At 51.0% G+C, this 19,044-nt stretch overlaps 2 protein-coding genes across 3 annotated transcripts in view; one reads left to right on the top strand and one right to left on the bottom strand.

The window, feature by feature from the left end:
- Window positions 1-13,159, bottom strand: LOC310673844 (uncharacterized protein). 2 transcript variants are annotated; one of them, XM_083432567.1, is made up of 8 exons: window positions 12,832-13,159; window positions 10,329-10,435; window positions 8,972-9,333; window positions 6,042-6,093; window positions 5,853-5,928; window positions 4,971-5,063; window positions 1,455-2,478; window positions 1-1,412 (listed from the first exon to the last, which is right to left on the bottom strand). In XM_083432567.1, the coding sequence occupies exons 3-8, from the start codon at window positions 9,089-9,091 to the stop codon at window positions 165-167; spliced, it is 2,613 nt and encodes an 870-aa protein (XP_083288693.1). In that variant the 5' UTR covers window positions 9,092-9,333; window positions 10,329-10,435; window positions 12,832-13,159; the 3' UTR covers window positions 1-164. The 2 variants fall into 2 exon arrangements, with proteins under 2 accessions (XP_083288693.1, XP_083288692.1); XM_083432566.1 differs by lacking the exons at window positions 10,329-10,435; window positions 12,832-13,159 and having other exon boundaries at window positions 1-2,478; window positions 8,972-9,368.
- CCDC25 (coiled-coil domain containing 25) overlaps window positions 13,156-19,044 on the top strand; it is a 22,328-nt gene continuing 16,439 nt past the window's right edge. The window contains exons 1-3 of the mRNA XM_083432790.1: window positions 13,156-13,354; window positions 15,194-15,244; window positions 18,253-18,292. Coding sequence (XP_083288916.1) covers window positions 13,171-13,354; window positions 15,194-15,244; window positions 18,253-18,292 — 275 coding nt within the window. The 5' untranslated portion in view covers window positions 13,156-13,170. The remainder of the gene's footprint in view (window positions 13,355-15,193; window positions 15,245-18,252; window positions 18,293-19,044) is intronic.

The following is a 19,044-nucleotide window of genomic DNA, read 5'->3' on the forward strand; positions in this document are numbered from 1 at the left end:
TAAACGTCCAGCCAATTTATTTGCAGCCTGGAACGAAGCAACACAGACCAGCTGTGTCCCGCCTGTAGAGGATAAGGAAAGCAAAGGTCCCTTCCCCAGCCCTCTGGCCACGGAGCCTTTTTTCCGCGCCAAGGCAAGCGGGCTGAGCGCCTTTGCCGAGGCCTTTAGGGCGCACTGCTCCTGTGGGATTTCTGCTTGGACGAGGCCTTCTTGAATTGCACCGGGGAGGGTTGCCTGGACAATTTCTTCAGCGCCCCGGACTTTTGCGGGCTCCGTGGCGCCTTGGGCGTGCCGAGCTGCAGGGACACCCTCCGGGAACTTTGCCTGGGGCTGGGCTCCACGGCATTTATATTTGTGAGCAGAGAGTCCTGCCTGTGGAGCAAGATCCCCTCGTGGTTTGGGGGCTTGGAGTCGTCGGGAGAGGACGAAGGGGACCACGGCCTCTCGGGGGACTTGGGCAGGGCAGGCGGGGAGGCCTGCCTCTTGGGGGGCTTGGCAGGTTTGCCTCGCACCTTCGCCCAGACGTTCTTGATGCAGAGTAGCAACCGCTTCAGGATGTTGGGGCGCTTCTTGGGGGGCACGGCAAGCACCGTGCTGGGGGCCGGCATTCGGAGTTCCGGCTCGGTCTTCGTTTTCGGTGGCGGGGCGGGTTTTGGGACGCTCCGGCCGTGGTTTTTAGGCCTCATGTCCAGCCTCTCTTCCGACTGCGGCCTGTGCAGGCGGACAACCTTCTCTGGCTCTCGAGGCTGGGGGGCGGCTGCCTTGTTCTTCCGCCGCTTGCCCTTGCTCCTGTCCAGCTTGGAGGGCTGCCCCTCTTTGCCCGGGCGCGTCCGGGAGGCATCCGGCTTGCACACCAGCCCCCACTCGTTGGCCTCGGACCGCTTGATCTTCAGCAAGAAGCCCAGGCCCATGTGGACCTCGCCTTCGCGCACGCTCAGCCGGGGGTAGACCACCAGGGAAGGGCTGTACCGCGTGGGCGGGTGGGGGCAGTAGGGGGTGCAGCGGCCGCACAGCAGGCAGACGGGGTACTCCACGCACGGCCGGCCGCGCCCCTTCCCCAGCCCTTTGGCCAGGGCCTGGTGCAGGTCCTGCACGGCTTGGTCCTGGTCCAGCGACTCCACCAGCGCGTGGGCCAGGCACGGGGTCTTGCCGGGCGGCACAGCAGGCTGGCACACCTCCTGCTGCAGTTTGGCCGGGCCCAGGGCCAAGCAGGGCATCTCCAGCTGCGCCTGGCACATGAATAACGGGTCCAGGACTGGCGGGCGGGTGGCGCTCATCGCATCACGGATTGCCAGCGGCCTGGGGGCTTCGGGTGCAGTGGCGTCGGCCCAGCTCAGGCGGCGCACCTTGCGGTCCAGGGTGGCGCTGATCTCGATCTCCAGGGGCTTGGCCTTTGGGCTAGCGGCTCTTGCCTTGGGGCTGGCAGCTCTGGCCTTGGGGCTGGCGGCTCTGGCCTTGGGGCTGGCGGCTCTGGCCTTGGGGCTGGCGGCTCTGGTCTCCTTGGGGTTGCTGTGGGGCCTCCGACTGCCCCCGACATCCCTCTCCTTCTCCTTGGGGGTGCCGGGTCTGCTCAGCTCCTTGGCCAGGGGGCTTTTGCCAGGACCGAAGAGGCCAAGTAGGGTCTCCAGGCTCTCCTTGGCAGCCTCACTGCCCACCTCGCCCGCGGCCAGGCCTCGGAGGCTGCTGTGACTCACGGTCTTGCATACGAGGATGGGAGGAGTCAGTAGCTCTTCCCGGGGCGGCGTGGGGGGCCTGGGGCACGGGCTGCGCACGTGGAGGATCTTGGGCGGGCTCTGACGGCCTGCCGGGTGGGGCTGAGGGGGCGTGCGGCTGCGCGACCTCTGGCCTGTGGGCAGCTGCGGGCTGGCGGCCCACTGAGGGACCCCGCCTTTGGGAGCTTCGAGGCTGACCACCCAGGCCCTGCCTTTGGGGCTGGGGTCCCTGTGAGAGAGCATCGCCAGCACCGCGTCCTCTTCCTTCTGGCGCTGCTTGGTGTGGACGTGCCAGTTGAGCAGCTCTTGGGACTTGTAGTCCAGGAAGCCGATCCTGTTGGGCGGTTTCAGTGGGTGGGCCGGGCCGCTGGGGTGTTTGTTTGCGGGGTGCCAGGGAGGGGGGGTGCAGATGCGCCTGGTGGTGGAGTCCGAGCAGGGCGTGGTACTCCCCCATTGCCCCTGCAGCCGCTTCTGGTACAGGCTGGAGTCCTGCTTGGGGCAGGGGTGGGGCTGGTGGTGGGGCTGGTGGTGGGGCTGGTGGCAGACCACCCTGGGGGGTTTGGGGAGATGAGCTGCTGGGGCTGCCGCTGCTTTGTCCAGGGAGGTAGGAGCCAGGGAGGGGGGCACTGCTGACCAGCTGTAGCAGGTGGTGTCAACTTCGACCTCTTCCTCCTCTACATCTCTTCCTCCTCCTCCTGAGGAATGGCCCCAGCTGCAGATGGAGGTGACGGACCCCATGGAGACATTGGACGGGGTCCGCGAGATCCTGGAGGGGGTCGGGTGGGAGAGACAGAAAGGCAAAGGAAGGAGGTCAGAACAGGTCTTCTTTCACTTCGTCTTGTTTGTCACCAGCAACAGAATGTTATAATGTTATGGACTCAAATATAGAATAAATACTCATAAATGCACACTTTAATAATAACAATAACAATAACAACAATAACAACAATAACAACAACAACAACAATAATAATAATAATAATAATAATAATAATAATTTATTTGTACCCCGCCCATCTGGCTGGGTATCCCCAGCCACTCTGGTCAGCTTCCAACAAAGATTAAAAATACAGTGGTGCCTCGCAAGACAAAATTAATTCGCTCTGCGAGTTTTTTTGTTCTACGAGTTTTTTCGTCTTGCGAAGCACCAATGTGTATTGACGGATTCCCATAGGAATGCATTGTCCATGGAGTTTTCTTGGCAGGGATACTGGAGTGGCTTGCCGGTTCCTGCTCCAGGCGGATCACGTTTGGTCAAAACTCTCCACTATGACCTGTTCATCTTGGGTGCCCTGCTCGGCATAGTTCATAGCTTCTCTGAGTTCTTCTTGGCGGTTTTAAAAAAAAAGGCGCAAGACGTTTCGTCTTGCGAAGCAAGCCCATAGGGAAATCCGTCTTGCGAAGCAACTCAGAAAACGAAAAACTCTTTCGTCTTGCGAGTTTTTCGTCTTCCGAGGCATTCGTCTTGCGAGGTACCACTGTACATTAAAATGTCACACATTAAAAACTTCCCTGAGCAGGGCTGCCTTCAGATGTCTTCTAAATATCAGGTAGTTGTTTATCTCTTTGACATCTGATGGGAGGGCATTCCACAGGATGGGTGCCACTACCGAGAAGGCCATGTGCCTGAAATAGTACGGGAGAGCAATCCTGAAGCCATTTTGACTCTCCCAGTGACCTCAAATATTCCCCTGCAGGAAGGGAGGCAAATGGGGAAAGCCTTCCCATTGTCTTTTGACTTGCAAATCCTCTCTTAAGGGAGTATTTGTGTATGAATAGTGTGAGCCTGTGACCTGGATTCAGGAACTAAAGTATTTCCCATCACCAAAGAATGGCCAGGCTGCCCAGGTAATGCAATCAGTGACCATTATCAGGTATGCTAGCAGGCAGGAGTTCTGCTGTAGACCACCTCCTCCTGTGATGTATGTATGACGTTTTGGGGGGTGATCTTGGACTACGGGGTGAGCAATTTCAAAAGTCTATATAAGGGCTTGCACACCATTGTTCTGGGTTCTCCTCACTCCTGCGTGTGGGGAGCGGGGACCCTGTTGCAACAGTTTAATAAAGATCAGGCTTACTAGCTGCTTTGCTTCTCAATATTCTCTGACTGGCCTCTGTTGTTTTCTCCTACCGACAGAGAACCTGCAAAAGGACTCTATACGGTAGGGGTCAGCAAACTTTTTCAGCAGGGGGCCGGTCCACTGTCCCACAGACCTTGTGGGCGGCTGGACTATATTTTGAAAAAAAATTAAAATGAACGAATTCCTATGCCCCACAAAAAGCCCGGAGATGCATTTTACTCATGTAAAAACATGCTGATTCCCGGACCGTCCGCGGGCCATATTGAGAAGGCGATTGGGCCGGATCTGGCCCCCGGGCCTTAGTTTGCCCACCCATGCTATACGGGCTCAGATGTCAAGGAAAGAAACAACTATCTGGCTTTTAGAAGACATCTGAAGGCAGCCGTGTTTAGGGAAGCTTTTAATATTGGATAAATTATTGTATTTAAACAGGCAGCCCTGTTTAGGGAAGTTTTTAATGTTTGATGTTTTATCGCATCTTTAATATTCTGTTGGGAGCCACCCAGAGTGGCTGGGGAAACCCAGCCAGATGGGCAAGGTATAGATAATAAAATTATTATTATTTCAAAGAATAGTCCTAATGCAAGGAATTCTAGAGTTGGAAGGGACGCTAAGAGTCATCTAGTCCAACCTCCTGCAATGCAGGACAGCTGACCATCCAACCTCTGCTTAAAAACCTCCAAGGAGGGCGAATCCACCAGATCCCGAGGGAATCTCTTCCACTCTCAAACAACTCTCATTGTTGGACGCCAACTCTCACCAGCCCCAGCCAACATAGCTGCCAACACCCTGGGGCCCTGAGTGCCCGACCATGAAGGGGCCGGGCACCCACAAATTTCAGTGCCAGGGCCACGCACACTGCATGGCACCCACGGCCCCAGGCACCCATGGTCACGGGGCCAAGCTGGCACTCCTGCCAGCCAGTGTGGCCCCTGGTCAGGGACCATGGGAGTTTTGATCCAATAAGTGACATTGTCTTTTCACCTTTCGCTTTTCTGCCATGAACCACCCTGAGATCTATGCATGAAGAGCGGCATACAAATATTAAAATAGTAATAATCTGGAGGGCATCCGGTGTGTGTGCTCGTCAAGGCGTCTCTGTGCCAAGGAAGCTCGGATCTGCAAGCGCAGGGTGCATGGTGCACCCTGCGCATGGTGTTGTCTAGGAGTGCCTTACGTGCCGCTGATGCGTTGCATTTGCCAGGCGAGATACTGGATGTTCTTGTCCAAGGTGTGCAGAGTGCGATGCAAGCTCAGGGTCTCGCACGACCTAAAAAAGCCAGAGAAGCAGGGCAGCATAAGAACATCATAAGAGTGCTGGATCAAGCCAGTGGTCTGTCTAGATCAGGGGTCAGCAAACATTTTCAGCAGGGTCCCTCAGACCTTGTGGGGGGGGGCGGACTATATTTTGAAAAATAATAATGAAGAAGAAGAGTTTGGATTTGATACCCCGCTTTATCACTACCCGAAGGAGTCTCAAAGCGGCTAACATTCTCTTTTCCCTTCCTCCCCCACAACAAACACTCTGTGAGGTGAGTGGGGCTGAGAGACTTCAGAGAAGTGTGACTGGCCCAAGGTCACCCAGCAGCTGCATGTGGAGGAGCGGGCAAGCGAACCCGGTTCCCCAGATTACGAGCCTACCGCTCTTAACCACTACCACCACACTGGCTCTCACGAATTCCTATCCTCCACAAATAGCCAAGAGATGCATTTTAAATAAAAGCACAGAATCTACTCATGTAAAAACACCAGGCAGACCCCACAAATAACCGAGATATGCATTTTAAATAAAAGGACACATTCTACTCATGTAAAAACACGCTGATTCCCAGACCGTCCGTGGGCCAATTTGGAAGGCGATTGGGCCAGATCCCGCCCCTGGGCCTTAGTTTGCCTACCCATGGTCTAGATGACTCTCAGTGTCTATACTCCTTTGGGGAACTGGGACAGATGATGCTGCCTGTCTGATTTTTCATAGAATCACAGAATTGTAGAGTTGAAAGGGACCCCCTTGGGGCCATCCAGTCCAACCCCCTGCACTGCAGAAATCGAGGCTCACCTCTTTCCCGATTCTGTGCTTGTGTTCCATCTCACTTCTGTGTCTGTGCTGATGTCTCTTGCTCCTTCTAAAGGTGCTGCAAAGAAAGGCAAGGAAGAGCCCATGAACCGCGTGGCGGCGCAAGCAGCAGCATCCCGGCTGCCACAGGGGTGGGTGGGGCAGGAAGGTGGGAGGGCGCCCGCTGCTTACTTATCCATGCTGCTGGGTGCTTGGTCTGCTTCTTCTTGAGACAAGGAGGAACCTGTCAGAGAATAGCAAGGCGAAAAGAACAGAGCTGAAGGCAAAGCAAGGCGGTGGCAACAGAGGCAGGGGAGGAAACGGTGAGCGGGACTGAATCCCTTTCGTAGTCTGCAGGGCCTGTCCAAGGCTTTCTGCCGCCTGAAGCAAAGTGCAAGGAGTTTCCTCCTCCTGGGCAAACGGCTGAATCTTATTTCAGCATCCTTCCTTACACCCCGAGGACAGCGGCCTGGTTCAGTGGGTGCAGGGCAGGTTGCATGTCACACAGGCAGAGCTCTGTCCTACCCTAAAGGTGAAGGGACCCCTGACCATTAGGTCCAGTCGTGGCCGACTCTGGGGTTGCGGCGCTCATCTCGCTTTACTGGCCGAGGGAGCCGGCGTACAGCTTCCGGGTCATGTGGCCAGCAGGACTAAGCCGCTTCTGGCAAACCAGAGCAGCGCATGGAAACGCCGTTTACCTTCCCGCCAGAGCGGTACCTATTTATCTACTTGCACTTTGACGTGCTTTCGAACTGCTAGGTGGGCAGGAGCAGGGACCGAGCAACGGGAGCTCACCCCGTTGCGGGGATTCGAACCGCCAACCTTCTGATTGGCAAGTCCTAAGCTCTGTGGTTTCACCCACAGCGCCACCCGCATCCCCTGTCCTACCCTAATTGCCATCTATGGCTGCTGCTTCACCCTGCCTCATGGTAGTGCCGGCCCTGTTAGTCTTGGTGTGCTTCAGGTTCCCCCCAGTTTTTGTTTTGTCCCCCCCCCTTAAGAAAATAAGAAGCACCTGCTGGATCATCTTGCCCAGGATCCTGCTCTCACAGGGCCCACCCGGATCCCTCTATGGGAAACCCGTACGCAGGATCTGAGCCCAAGAGCACTTTTGCCTCCTCTGGATCCCAGCAGCTTGAATTCACAAGCCTTCCTGCCTTTGAATGTGGAGGCAGACCAGAGCCATTGTGGCTGGGAGCCATCCATAGCCTTCTCCTCCTCCATGAACTTGTCCAATCCTCTTTGAAAGAATTGGCCCTCACTGCTTCCTCTGAAAGCATCAGAACAGTACAGAGGGAGAGAGGAGAGGAGGGTCATTTTGTCCGGCCAGGAGAAATGCTGGTGCAAAGAGAGCGCAAAGATGGATCTGTCCCTCTGCCTCCACTGCCAGAGGAACGTGTCTGGAACGTGTCCAGAGGAGGGCAACCAAAATGGTCAAAGGCCTGGAAACAATGCCTTATGAGGAACGGCTAAGGGAGCTGGGCATGTTTACCCTGGAGAAGAGGAGGTTAAGGGGTGATATGATAGCCATGTTCAAATATATAAAAGGATGTCACCTAGAGGAGGGAGAAAGGTTGTTTTCTGCTGCTCCAGAGAAGCGGACACGGAGCAATGGATCCAAACTACAAGAAAGAAGATTCCACCGAAACATTAGGAAGAACTTCCTGACAGTAAGAGCTGTTTGACAGTGGAATTTGCTGCCAAGGAGTGTGGTGGAGTCTCCTTCTTTGGAGGTCTTTAAGCAGAGGCTTGACCACCATATGTCAGGAGTGCTCTGATGGTGTTTCCTGCTTGGCAGGGGGTTGGACTCGACGGCCCTTGTGGTCTCTTCCAACTCTAGGATTCTATGATTCTAGGTGATCTGCATCTGAAAGCGCCTTGCAGCTAGGAATCACAAGTGAGGGGAGGGCTAGTTTCATACAGTTGGGACACCCAAGGGTCCTCTAGTCCAACTCCCTGCAAGGCAGGAATCTCAGCTAAAAGCATCCATGACAGATGGCCATTCAACCTCTGCTTAGAAACCTCCAAGGAGAGTCCACCACAGGGGAGACAACTTGGGCCCCAGGTCCCCGCCCCCCCGGGCCTTGGAACCTGACTTCCAGTGGTACCGAAACTCAGCTTCCAAGATCTTGAGAGACCTCAGGCACCCACAGCCCCCCATAGTTGGCGCCCCTGGTCCACCACCTCCCGAGGGAGCTAAACATGTTTAGCCAGGAAAACTAAACGGTTGTTTTCGTCAGATTTTCTATGAAGAAAGTTTTTAGCATTTACTGGCCTCGGTCCAGTATACCTGAGGAGGCGTCTCCACCCCCATTGTTCTACCCGGACACTGAGGTCCAGTGCTGAGGGTCTTCTGGCGGTTCCCTCCCTGCGAGAAGCCAAGTTACAGGGAACCAGGCAGAGGGCATTCTCGGTGGTGGCACCTGCCCTGTGGAACGCCCTCCCACCAGATATCAAAGAGAAAAATAACTACCAAACTTTTAGAAGACATCTGAAGGCAGCCCTGTTTAGGGAAGCTTTTAATGTTTAATAGGTTATTGTATTTTAGTGTTTTGTTGGAGTGGCTGGGGAAACTCAGCCAGATGGGCGGGGTATAAATAATAAATTGTTGTTGTTATTTGGGACTTTTTAAAAAGAAAAGGCACATGAGAGGTGCCAGAATAGTTTGTTAAAAGTTTTTAAAATTATGCACGGCATGGAGAAAGCAGAGGGAGAATCACAGAATCTTAGCGTTGGAAGAGACCCAAAGGTCATCTATTCTAACCCCCTGCAATGCAGGATTGTCAGCTAAAGCTGAGCAGAGTCCACCAGTTCCACTGTCAAACAGCTCTTCCCATCAACAAGTTTCCCCAAATGTTTCGTCGGAGTCTCCTTTCTTGGAACTTAAATTCTATCCCTCTCTCACAATGCTAGACCTCGCGGATGCTCGACAATGCTGAATGTTGGAAGATTGAGGGCAGATAAAATGCAGCCCTCATTCATGCAGCGTAGTTAGACTGTGGAACTCTCTCCCACTTGAGGCAGTGAGTCCAGCAGCAACCGGTTGGTAGGCTACGCCGTTCTCAGTGCCAAGAACCAGAACCCCAGATCTCACCTGGGTCCAAAGGCTGAGCCTTACTTACCCAGGAAATTCTCACGTTTTCAGCAGCCCAGTTACCGGCGAACAGCAACAAAAGCACCACCAGCAGCAGCAACAGCAAATGGCAGCTATTTGGGATGGCATCCAGCAGGTTTGCCAGCATGGTCTTGGGGCAAGGCAGCTGCTCTGGCCGGACTCCAGGCAGGGCCCCTTCTCCCGAGGTAACGCTTGCATCACAAATGTCTTCTGTAGTCCACCCTGGTTGGCTCAGGGCCTCTCTGTGATCAGTCAGCCAGCAGCAGAATGGGTGGCATTCATCCAGCCCTCTGAGCTGGGCTGGGCTGAGAGGCAACTGCCCCCTGAACCCCCAAGAGTGGCTCCTGCCCCACAGCTGAGTTTTCAATTCTGAAATGAGAGGACCTGAAACTCAAGTATGCTTGTCCTGGGTATTGCAGACCCTCTTTCCCAGATGGACAGAAGCCATCCAAGTTTCTAATTTGAACAGGGAATGTCTTGCTTTTCTTAAAGGTAAAGGGACCCCTGACCATTAGGTCCAGTCGCCGACGACTCTGTGGTTGTGGCGCTCACCTCACTTTATTGGCCGAGGGAGCCGGCGTACAGCTTCCGGGTTATGTGGCCAGCATGACTAAGCCCTTTCTGGTGAACCAGAGCAGCGCATGGAAATGCTGTTTACCTTCCCGCTGGAGCGGTACCTATTTATCTACTTGTACTTTGACGTGCTTTCAAACTGCTAGGTTGGCAGGAGCAGGGACTGAGCAACGGGACCTCACCCCATCGTTGCGGGGATTCGAACCGCCGACCTTCTGATCGGCAAGTCCTAGGCTCTGTGGTTTAACCCACAGCGCCACCCGCATCCATTTTCCTTAGGACGTTCCTGTTTTCACCAGAGAAATGTGGGAGGGTATGGAATAGGAGTCTCTGTTTTCACCAGAGAAATGTGGGAGGGTATGGAATAGGAGTCTCTGTTTTCACCGGAGAAATGTGGGAGGGTATGACATTGAAGGTGACCCGGAAACTACTCCCTAGTCCCAAATGCGGTAACTGTGCCCCTGAAGGACCAGGTGCGCAGCCTGGGAGTCATTTTGGACTCACAGCTGTCCATGGAGGCGCAGGTTAATTCTGTGTCCAGGGCAGCTGTCTACCAGCTCCATCTGGTGCGCAGGCTGAGCCCCTCCCTGCCCGCAGACTGTCTCACCAGAGTGGTGCATGCTCTGGTTATCTCCCGCTTGGCCTACTGCAATGCGCTCTACGTGGGGCTACCTGTGAAGGTGACCCGGAAACTACAACTAATCCAGAATGCGGCAGCCAGACTGGGACTTGAAAGACCTTCATTGGCTTCCAGTAGGTTTCTGAGCACAATTCAAAGTGTTGGTGTTGACCTTGAAAGCCCTAAATGACCTCAGTATACCTGAAGGAGCGTCTCCACCTCCATCGTTCAGCCTGGACACTGAGGTCCATCTCCCAGGGCCTTCTGGTGGTTCCCTCCCTGTGAGAAGACAAGTTACAGGAAACCAGGCAGAGGGCCTTCTCGGTAGTGGCACTCGCCCTGTGGAACGCCCTCCCAGCAGATGTCAAGGAAGTAAACAACTATCTGACTTTTAGGAGACATCTGAAGGCAGCCCTGTTTAGGGAAGAATTATTGTATTTTAATATTTTGCTGGAAGCCGCCCCGAGTGGCTGGGGAAACCTGGTCAGATGGTCAGGGTATAAATAATAAATTATTATTATTATTATCATTATTATCATCATCATCATCGTCATACAGCTGGAGAAGGATCAGAAAAGGGCATCCGAAATGATCCAGGGGTGAAGCAACTCCTCTATGAAAAAAGGCTGCAGCGTTTGGGGATTTTTAGCTAAGAGAAAAAGCAAGTGAGAGGTGACATGATAGAAGATTATGAAAGTGTGTGGTCAGGGGTACAGCATTGGGGGGGGGCAGGGGAGCCTGAGCCCTGGGGCACGGTTTTTTGGGGGTGCAAGGATCCCCGTTTCGTCCTGCCTGCTGTGCTGCGTCCCTCCCTGCAAGGGCACATCACGGCCCCGCTTGCCTCTAGTGGCCAGGCCTGAACCAAACCTCTGCACCCCGTGAGTGTGTGCCCAGCAGCGTTGGCGTTGAGGACTGGGCTGGTGCGGTGCCCTGGTGTGCGCCACCCCGCCTGGCACATGCGCAGCTTATTACTCCAGTACAATCCTTGCATTTATAACCCACCTTTTCCTTCCAAGGAGCCCAAAGAGGTGCACCTGTTCCCCCCCCCTTTCATCCCAGCAACGACCCTATGAGGCAGGCCAGGCTGAGAGGCAGGCCAAAGCTGGCCCCCAAGGTCACCTTAGGGAGCTTCCTGGTCGAGTGGGATGATTTGAACCCAGTTCTCTCCCAAATCCTGGTCCTGGACACTAACCACTACACCCCGCTGGCTCTGGCATAGGTTGGTGTCACTTTTCTCACCCTGAGCTCACCCTAAACTCCCTGAAGTGTGTTGACCCAAGGCTATTTTGAACCCTTGGTGAGGCTATTTCCCTGGACATCTTAGTTACAGCCCATTCTGGATCTTGATGGGCTGAAGATAAAATTAAATTAAAGTATATTCATTTCCGTCATTGCTGCTGGTATTTGTTTCTCATATGCTCTCGTTTTAGGGTATTGTTTGGTTTTTTTAAAAAAAAACCAAGGGCAGATTAAGTGCATCCAACAGATTCAAAACCCAACATTCGCACATTTAAAGTATTCACTCCGCCTCTGAAAGCCTCATGGGTACTGTAGTTTGTTATGCTTCCTGGGAATTGTAGCTCTGTAAATTGTTCCCAGGAGCTTCTGTGGGGAAACCATGTGCCATGCATGGGCATGGAGTGAGCATGGAAAGTCTATTGTTGCATTATTATAATTGTTTTATTGTGCCCTTCTTGGGGATCATTTATTTCTAATTATTACCATCAATAATTTATGTAAAATAAAAAAAAGGAAAAACAATCCTTTAATTGCAACGAAGGGTTCAGCCAGCATATTTTTTTTTTAAAAAAAATAATAATTAAAATAGCATATTCACCCAGTGGTTCACCAGTTGCACTGGCTCCCGGTGGAGTATCGGGTCAGGTTTAAGGTCCTGGTTTTGACCTTTAAAGCCCTTTGTGGCTTACGGCCCTCGTATTTACGGGACTGCCTCTCCTGGTCTGCCCGGAGAGGACCTTAAGGTCCATGAATAATCATAGTTTAGAGGTCCCGGGCCCTAAGGAAGTCAGACTATCCTCCACCAGGGCCAGGGCCTTCTCAGTGGTGGCTCCGACCTGATGGAATGCTCTGTCCCATGAGACCAGGGACCTGTAGGATTTAACTTCCTTCCGCAGGGCCTGTAAGACAGAGCTATTCCACCTGGCCTTTAATTTGAATTCAGCCTGATCTTTTATTCCCCTTCCTTCCCTTTTTATGAAGATCACCCTCTCTGAGACCCCACAGCTAATTCTCCCCTGGCCTCCTCGCTGGCCCAAATAGGACTAATTTAGCCAGCTAGCCCTGGTGATCATCTAATGTTTATTGGATGGATTTCCCCCCAAAATGATTTTAGAATTCTGAATTTATTTATGTTCACATTTTATACTGCCTTTTATGCTGTTTTTTGTTGCATCATTTAAGTGTTTTAAATTTGTTGTTAGCCGCCCTGAGCCCGGTTTCCTGAACTGGGAAGGGCAGCGTAATAATAATAATAATAATAATAATAATTTAGTAGAGCATGATCCTCTGAATCCCAGGGTCATGGTTCGAAAAAAATCCCCGTATTTCAGGGGGTCGGACTAGATGACCCTTGCGCCCTCTTCCAAACATACAATTCTATGAGTCTAATATTAATTTTATATCCCGACCTCCTCCTATAAACAGCAGGCGCGGACCTCCTTTCCTCAGAGCTTCGCCCCTCACACAACAGCCCCGCGAGGTAGGCCTCGCAATGGCGAATCCGCTTCCCGCCCACCGCTTTTCTCCTTTCGGACTCCAACTCCCATCAGCCCCTGCGGCGACTCCAATGCCAGGGCATGACGGGAGTCGTAGTCCAAAATGCCTGACGGGTCCCCACACGGGTTCCTCGTTCCCGAGGCGAAAGGCGGCGACTTGGCCTCGCCGAAGGTGAGGGGATTTGAACCCCAGGCTCCCACCCGGGCGCCGCGCTCTCCTCAACGAGCCCACTAGGCCGAAAGGCCTCCGAGGGGCCCTTCCCCAATATTCCTAACTCTATGGGAAGTGAGGGCAGCGTCACTTCCGGGAAGACGTCACCGTCGCCGCCGGAAGTCGCTGGACGCTGTTCCTGCGCCGCTCGGAAGCGCCTCTGGCTTCCTTCCCGCCCCCCCCACCCGGTGCGGACGCGAAGGAGACCCGTCCGGCGGCCCGTTGCCATGGTGTTCTACTTCACGTCCAACGGTAGGCGGCGCGGGGGGGGGGTTGGGTTGAGGGGGGAGGCGCCGGCCACGCCCACCGCGCCCCTCCCGCTCTCCGTAGGGCCTTGGTTTTTTTTTGGGGGGGGGGTCCTCGCCTCGGTTTAGTCGCCCTGCATCTATTTATTATCATTATTATTTCATTGGCATCCCCCGCTTTTCCTCAGAGGAGCTGAAGGGGGGGGACCCCCCCAAGAAGCACACCGTTTCATCCTCACAACAACCCCGCGAGGTAGTTCGGGGCTGTTGCTGCTGTTGCTTCATCGCATCTCTCCCTTTCCCTCAGGGGAGCTCAGGGTTCCAGCACATAGTTATACACACACACACACACACACACCAATTTCTTTATTTCTTATTTTTCAAAATACAAAAAAGCAGTATACTGGGGGTGGGGGAGAATGATGATAACAACAACAACAACTAGAAGGGGAAGAACTGGAGGCAGTGAGAGATTTTACTTTCTTGGGCTCCAAGATGGACAGGTCAGATTGGAAAGTTTTGACTAAACATCATCCACCTGGAGCAGGAACCGGCAAGCCACTCCAGTATCCCTGCCAAGAAAACTCCATGGACAAAGCTCAACATCAACAAAACGAAGATCATGGCCACTGGGCCCATCACCTCCTGGCAAATAGAAGGGGAAGAAATGGAGGCAGTGAGAGATTTTACTTTCTTGGGCTCCATGGTCACTGCAGATGGTGACAGCAGCCGCAAAATTAAGAGACGCCTGCTTCTTGGGAGGAAAGCAATGACAAACCTAGACAGCATTTTAAAAAGTAGAGACATCACCTTGCCAACAAAGGTCCGTATAGTTAAAGCTCTGGTTTTCCCAGTAGTGATGTATGGAAGTGAGAGCTGGACCATAAAGAAGGCTGGTCGCCGAAGAATGGAAGCTTTTGAATTCTGGTGCTGGAGGAGACTTGTTTTTTTGGGGGGGTGGTCCTCGCCTCGGTTTATTCCCCCTTTATCTATTTATTAGAGGCGTGGGTGGCGCTGTGGGTAAAACCTCAGTGCCTAGGACTAGCTGATCACATAGTTGGTGGTTTGAATCCCCGTGGTGGGGTGAGCTTCTGTTGCTCAGTCCTTGCTCCTGCCAACCTAGCAGTTCGAAAGCACTCTTAAGTGCAAGTAGATAAATAGCGGGAAGGTAAATGGCGTTTCCGTGTGCTGTGCTGGTGCTGGCTCACCAGCTGCGATTGAGACAGCCACGGGTGAGTGGCTGTCCGGACAGAAAAGGTTCACTCAGGCAATCCAGCCAGGTGTTGGCACCGGCTTATGCACGAGCAACCCCTAGAACCATTACACTGTCCATAGCTCATTGCCGATTCAAAGTCTTTGGAGCTGATATGGACATCAGAATCCTGATCCACTTCTCTGAATGCTTCAGCTACAGCCCCCTCTGGCAGCTCAGGGGCCACAACATTGAAGACTTTTTTTTGAAATCTGCCAAAGTCAAAAAATCAAAGGTGGCATACCTAGTTATCCCGCACTCTTTCATTTCATCCTCACAATAGTCCTGTACAGTAGGTTGTTAGAATTATTGGGGGTTTCCTCCCTCTTTATTGTTGCCAAACCTGTGAGACTGAAGAGGGGCCGCCTCTTGGCATTTTCACATCTGGGCCACCTGAAAGAACTTCTGGGAGATCTTGTCCTGGAACAGAGCTTCTGAACCTCTGAGCTAGAGCAGCACCTTATCATCTTATACAGTGGATTTTGTAGTGGGTGGGATGCAAATAAGTTGGGGGGGGGACACACACACTGTGTGTCTGTGTGGGGTTTGATCTGAAACTCTGGCTCATTTTGTTTCCCTTTTCCTTCCCCTCAGTTGTTCCTGGCGCTGCTTACACAATTTACATGGGAAAAGATAAATACGAAAGTAAGTACAACACTCTGGATATGCCTGTCAAGATGGAATCAATTTTATGTATTTTGTGTTTGACCCCATTTTTATTTTAAAACAGACCTTCTGATAAGTTGTGCATCTTCAGTCAGAACTCATTGGCTCTTTGGTATGGCAAAAAACAAGCCTTTATTCTGATAATTGGGGATTCCCCTGCCCAGCATTGTTTTTGAAAACAAAAACCATTTTAGCATTAAATCCCTGACACTTTATGATAGCTTGATACAAAACAGTGTCCAGGAGTAAAATTTATGGGAAACAAAAGTACCTCTAGAGACGTTGAAGTGAAAGGCAACTGCATTAACACTAATTTAATATAAAAACATGCAAAAAAAATAAAATGTCCACCCTTAACAACGCAACAACCTCTAGAGGAGCCAGTGGATGGGAATTTGCCTGGTTCCACATTTTCTCTGTCTTTCAGCCACCTGTGTGTCCCCAAAATCTGCTCTGCAAGCCCTGGAAGGGAGGGAAACCCAAAATCTTGTTGCACAAGCATGCAGACATTCTTGGTGTTTGTCTGTCTTGAGAGACGATAGTGTGCCTCCAGAGGTGAAGTCAAACTGCTGCCTTAGCAGCACCGACGTGACCTCCTTAGGGTGCAAACCTGGGCAGTGTGCATGGAGGTCCTGGACTGCCCAATTGAGAAGACCCCCCCCTTGGTCTCACTGATGTGGTTCAAAGGACTTTTGGCACCAGCAGAAGCTCCTGGAAGGAGGCATTCAAGGCGCCCCCCAACTGTCTTAGGGACTCCACTCCCGATTTGTATAGGGTTTACTCCATGGGCAGGCAAACTAAGGCCCAGGGGCCAGATCCGGCCCCATTATCCTTCTAAATCGGCCCGCAGACGGTCCGGGAATCAGTGTGTTTTTACATGAGTAGAATGTGTCCTTTTATTTCAAATGCATCTCTGGGTTATTTGTGGGGCATAGGAATTCGTTCATTTTTTTTTCTTTCAAAATACAGTGGTACCTCGCAAGACGAATGCCTCGCAAGATGAAAAACTCACAAGACGAAAGAGTTTTTCATTTTCTGAGTCGCTTCGCAAGACGAATTTCCCTATGGGCTTGGCTTGCTTCGCAAGACGAAAACGTCTTGCGCCTTTTTAAAAAAACCGTCAATGCATTCCTATGGGAAACCGTCAATACACAGTGGTGCTTCGCAAGACAAAAAAATTCACAAGATGAAAAAGCTCGCAGAACGAATTAATTTTGTCTTGCGAGGCACCACTGTATAGTCTGGCCCCCCTACAAGGTCTGAGTGACAGTGGACCGGCCCCCTGCTGAAAAGGTTTGCTGACCTCTGGTTTACTCCTTAGCCTTTTCTCGTCCCGAAGATATCCCACAAGGCAGGATAGGCTTAGGATTAAGAGCTTTTCTTCTCCTAGATGGGCTCCCTTCCCAGGTTGGCAAGCCCCATCTGCCCCTCACTTCCCTCTACAACACATGCAGAAACTGGCTTCTGGACCCGCGATTGGGAATGGAACTAATAGAGTCAATTCTTGGGTGCCTCAGACTGCATTTCAGCAAAACGCTGATGGCACAAACATGTTTATGTTATTTCTGTGTAAGATATTCCTCATTTGAGCCAAATGCTGATGAAAATTAGCATTTTTTAATAAGGGCATTTTCTTGCTTTTAGTTCACTTCCTAACATAGGACTGTGAGCAAGTGCTTGATCCGTGATCTCAGCCCCACTGAGATTGGGTGGGGGATTTTATCTTAAAATTGGAATCCAATGAGGCCAGTCAGGCAATTCTGATGTATAAACTGGCATTTAGCTAAATGGTGCGTATCTGTATCCAATTTTTGTCATGAAGCAACAGCTTTGAAATACGTTCTCAAAAGCAAGTCATCTCATAGATTCTTTTTTTCTGATTAGTTTGTAGCCCGAAAGTTGCCTGACTTTCAAAAGAAAGGGAAAACTGTTTCTACTTTCATTGTCACAGACTTTCCAATTATAATATGTTATAATATTGAAATTGCGAAAGCAATTTTGTTTGGTAGGAGTTCAAGAAATTAATGAGCAGTTCCTTGAAATACATCAGCTGGCTGATTATTTTTGCACATGCAACTGTTAAAATTACTCTTTGATGGTTACCCATGACGTTTCAGATACCAACATTGTTTTTAATCCTAAGGAAAATGTTTTCCAGAGTTGTTCTGTTGTTTGAGCTTGGTCCCTTTAAAATAACATTTGAAATCTCCTCTGAATTTATGTCCTCTCTACCAGGCAATTGTCCCAAATTGTGCTAATCTAATAAGTCTTTCATAAGATTAAGTAGCAATCATCTGTCCCTATTTGTTAAGGGTCACCTAAATTTATGCACTGAAATATGAGGTCATTTTAACAGACATAAATATATTTAGTAATATTAATTACACAGGGCCTTTCCCTACTTACTTATATTTGCTGTACAGTGGTGGTTGTTTAGAGCACCTTTATTGAAATGAGACAGCTACTTCCAGATTATTTCTGAGCTAATCTCCCAATATCTCTCTAGAAATCTGTTTGTGTTTTTAAACTGAAGAAACATTTAGCGGCACAATCCTGTGCATGTCTAACCAGATGAAGCCAAATTCTAAAAGGTGAGACCTCTATTGTCTCACAATACTTAATGAGTGCACAAAGCATTTCCCTTGCAGAGACAACCCAGGGAAATGTGTGTGTCTGTATCACCTTTTTCAACTGCTAGTGTTGCATTAATCGTTCAGCAGTGCTACACATCTGCTCAGATCCAGTTAGGAACTTCAGCATTCAAAATTTGCAGCATGCTTCAAACTGAAATAATGGTTCCTGTCTTGAAAGTTTAGTACTGAATTCCATTGTTTCCAGAGAGATCTTCCTGTTTCACAGTTTGGTTTGTGACCCAGTGGAATCAAGTGAGAATCCCTGTCCCAAAGGTCCAGTTGTAACCTGGCTCTCAGGGAGGACTGAGAGGGAATTATTTCTGCTCACTGCTTGGCTTGGCTTTTTTCTTGCAGATGAAGACCTAATAAAACATGGCTGGCCAGAAGATGTTTGGTAAGTCCTGATCTGAGCCTCTCTTTATGCCCTGGGGTGCAAGGTTTCAATAAGGTAGCAAGGACTTCTGAGTAAGATTAGCAGACATGAAATAAGAGAAGTTGTGGATAAAGAATTGGTTAAGTAGGAAGAAGCAGAGAGGAGGAATAAATGAACAGTTTTCCAAGTGGAGGGATGTAGAAAGTGCCGTCTCCCAAGGATCTGTATTGGGACCTTGGCTTTTTAACTTGTTCTTAAATGGTCCAGACAAGGGTGAGCAGTGGGGTGGCTGAGTTTGCTGAAATTCTTCAGGGTGGCTAAAACAAAAACAGATTAGGAAGAGCTCCAACAGGACCCCTCCAAACTGAGCAAATGAGTGCTAATGGCAAATGTAGTTTGGCAGTGACAGTTATCATAGAGTCTGAAAAGGTTCAGAAAAGCGCAACCTCCCCCGTGAGGAAAGGTTACAGCGTTTGGGACTTCTTAGTTTAGAGAAAAGGCAAGCAAGAGGTGACATAAAATGTAAAAAAAAATTGCATAGTGTGGACAAACCGAATGGAGAATTTTCCCCCTCATAACGTTAGAACTGGTTGACATCAAATGAAAATGAACGTTGGAACTTCCAGGAAAGATAAGGTCCTTCTTTGTGCAGCACAGAGATGGACTATGGACGTTGCCCCTGCATCAGGCAGTGATGGCCACCAACTTGGGTGGCTTAAAGAGGATTAGACACATTCATGGAGCATAAGGCCACAGGTCGGCAAACTAAAGCC

The sequence above is a fragment of the Podarcis tiliguerta genome (assembly GCF_965153285.1).
Source record: "Podarcis tiliguerta genome assembly, chromosome: 3".
Lineage (NCBI taxonomy): Eukaryota > Metazoa > Chordata > Lepidosauria > Squamata > Lacertidae > Podarcis > Podarcis tiliguerta.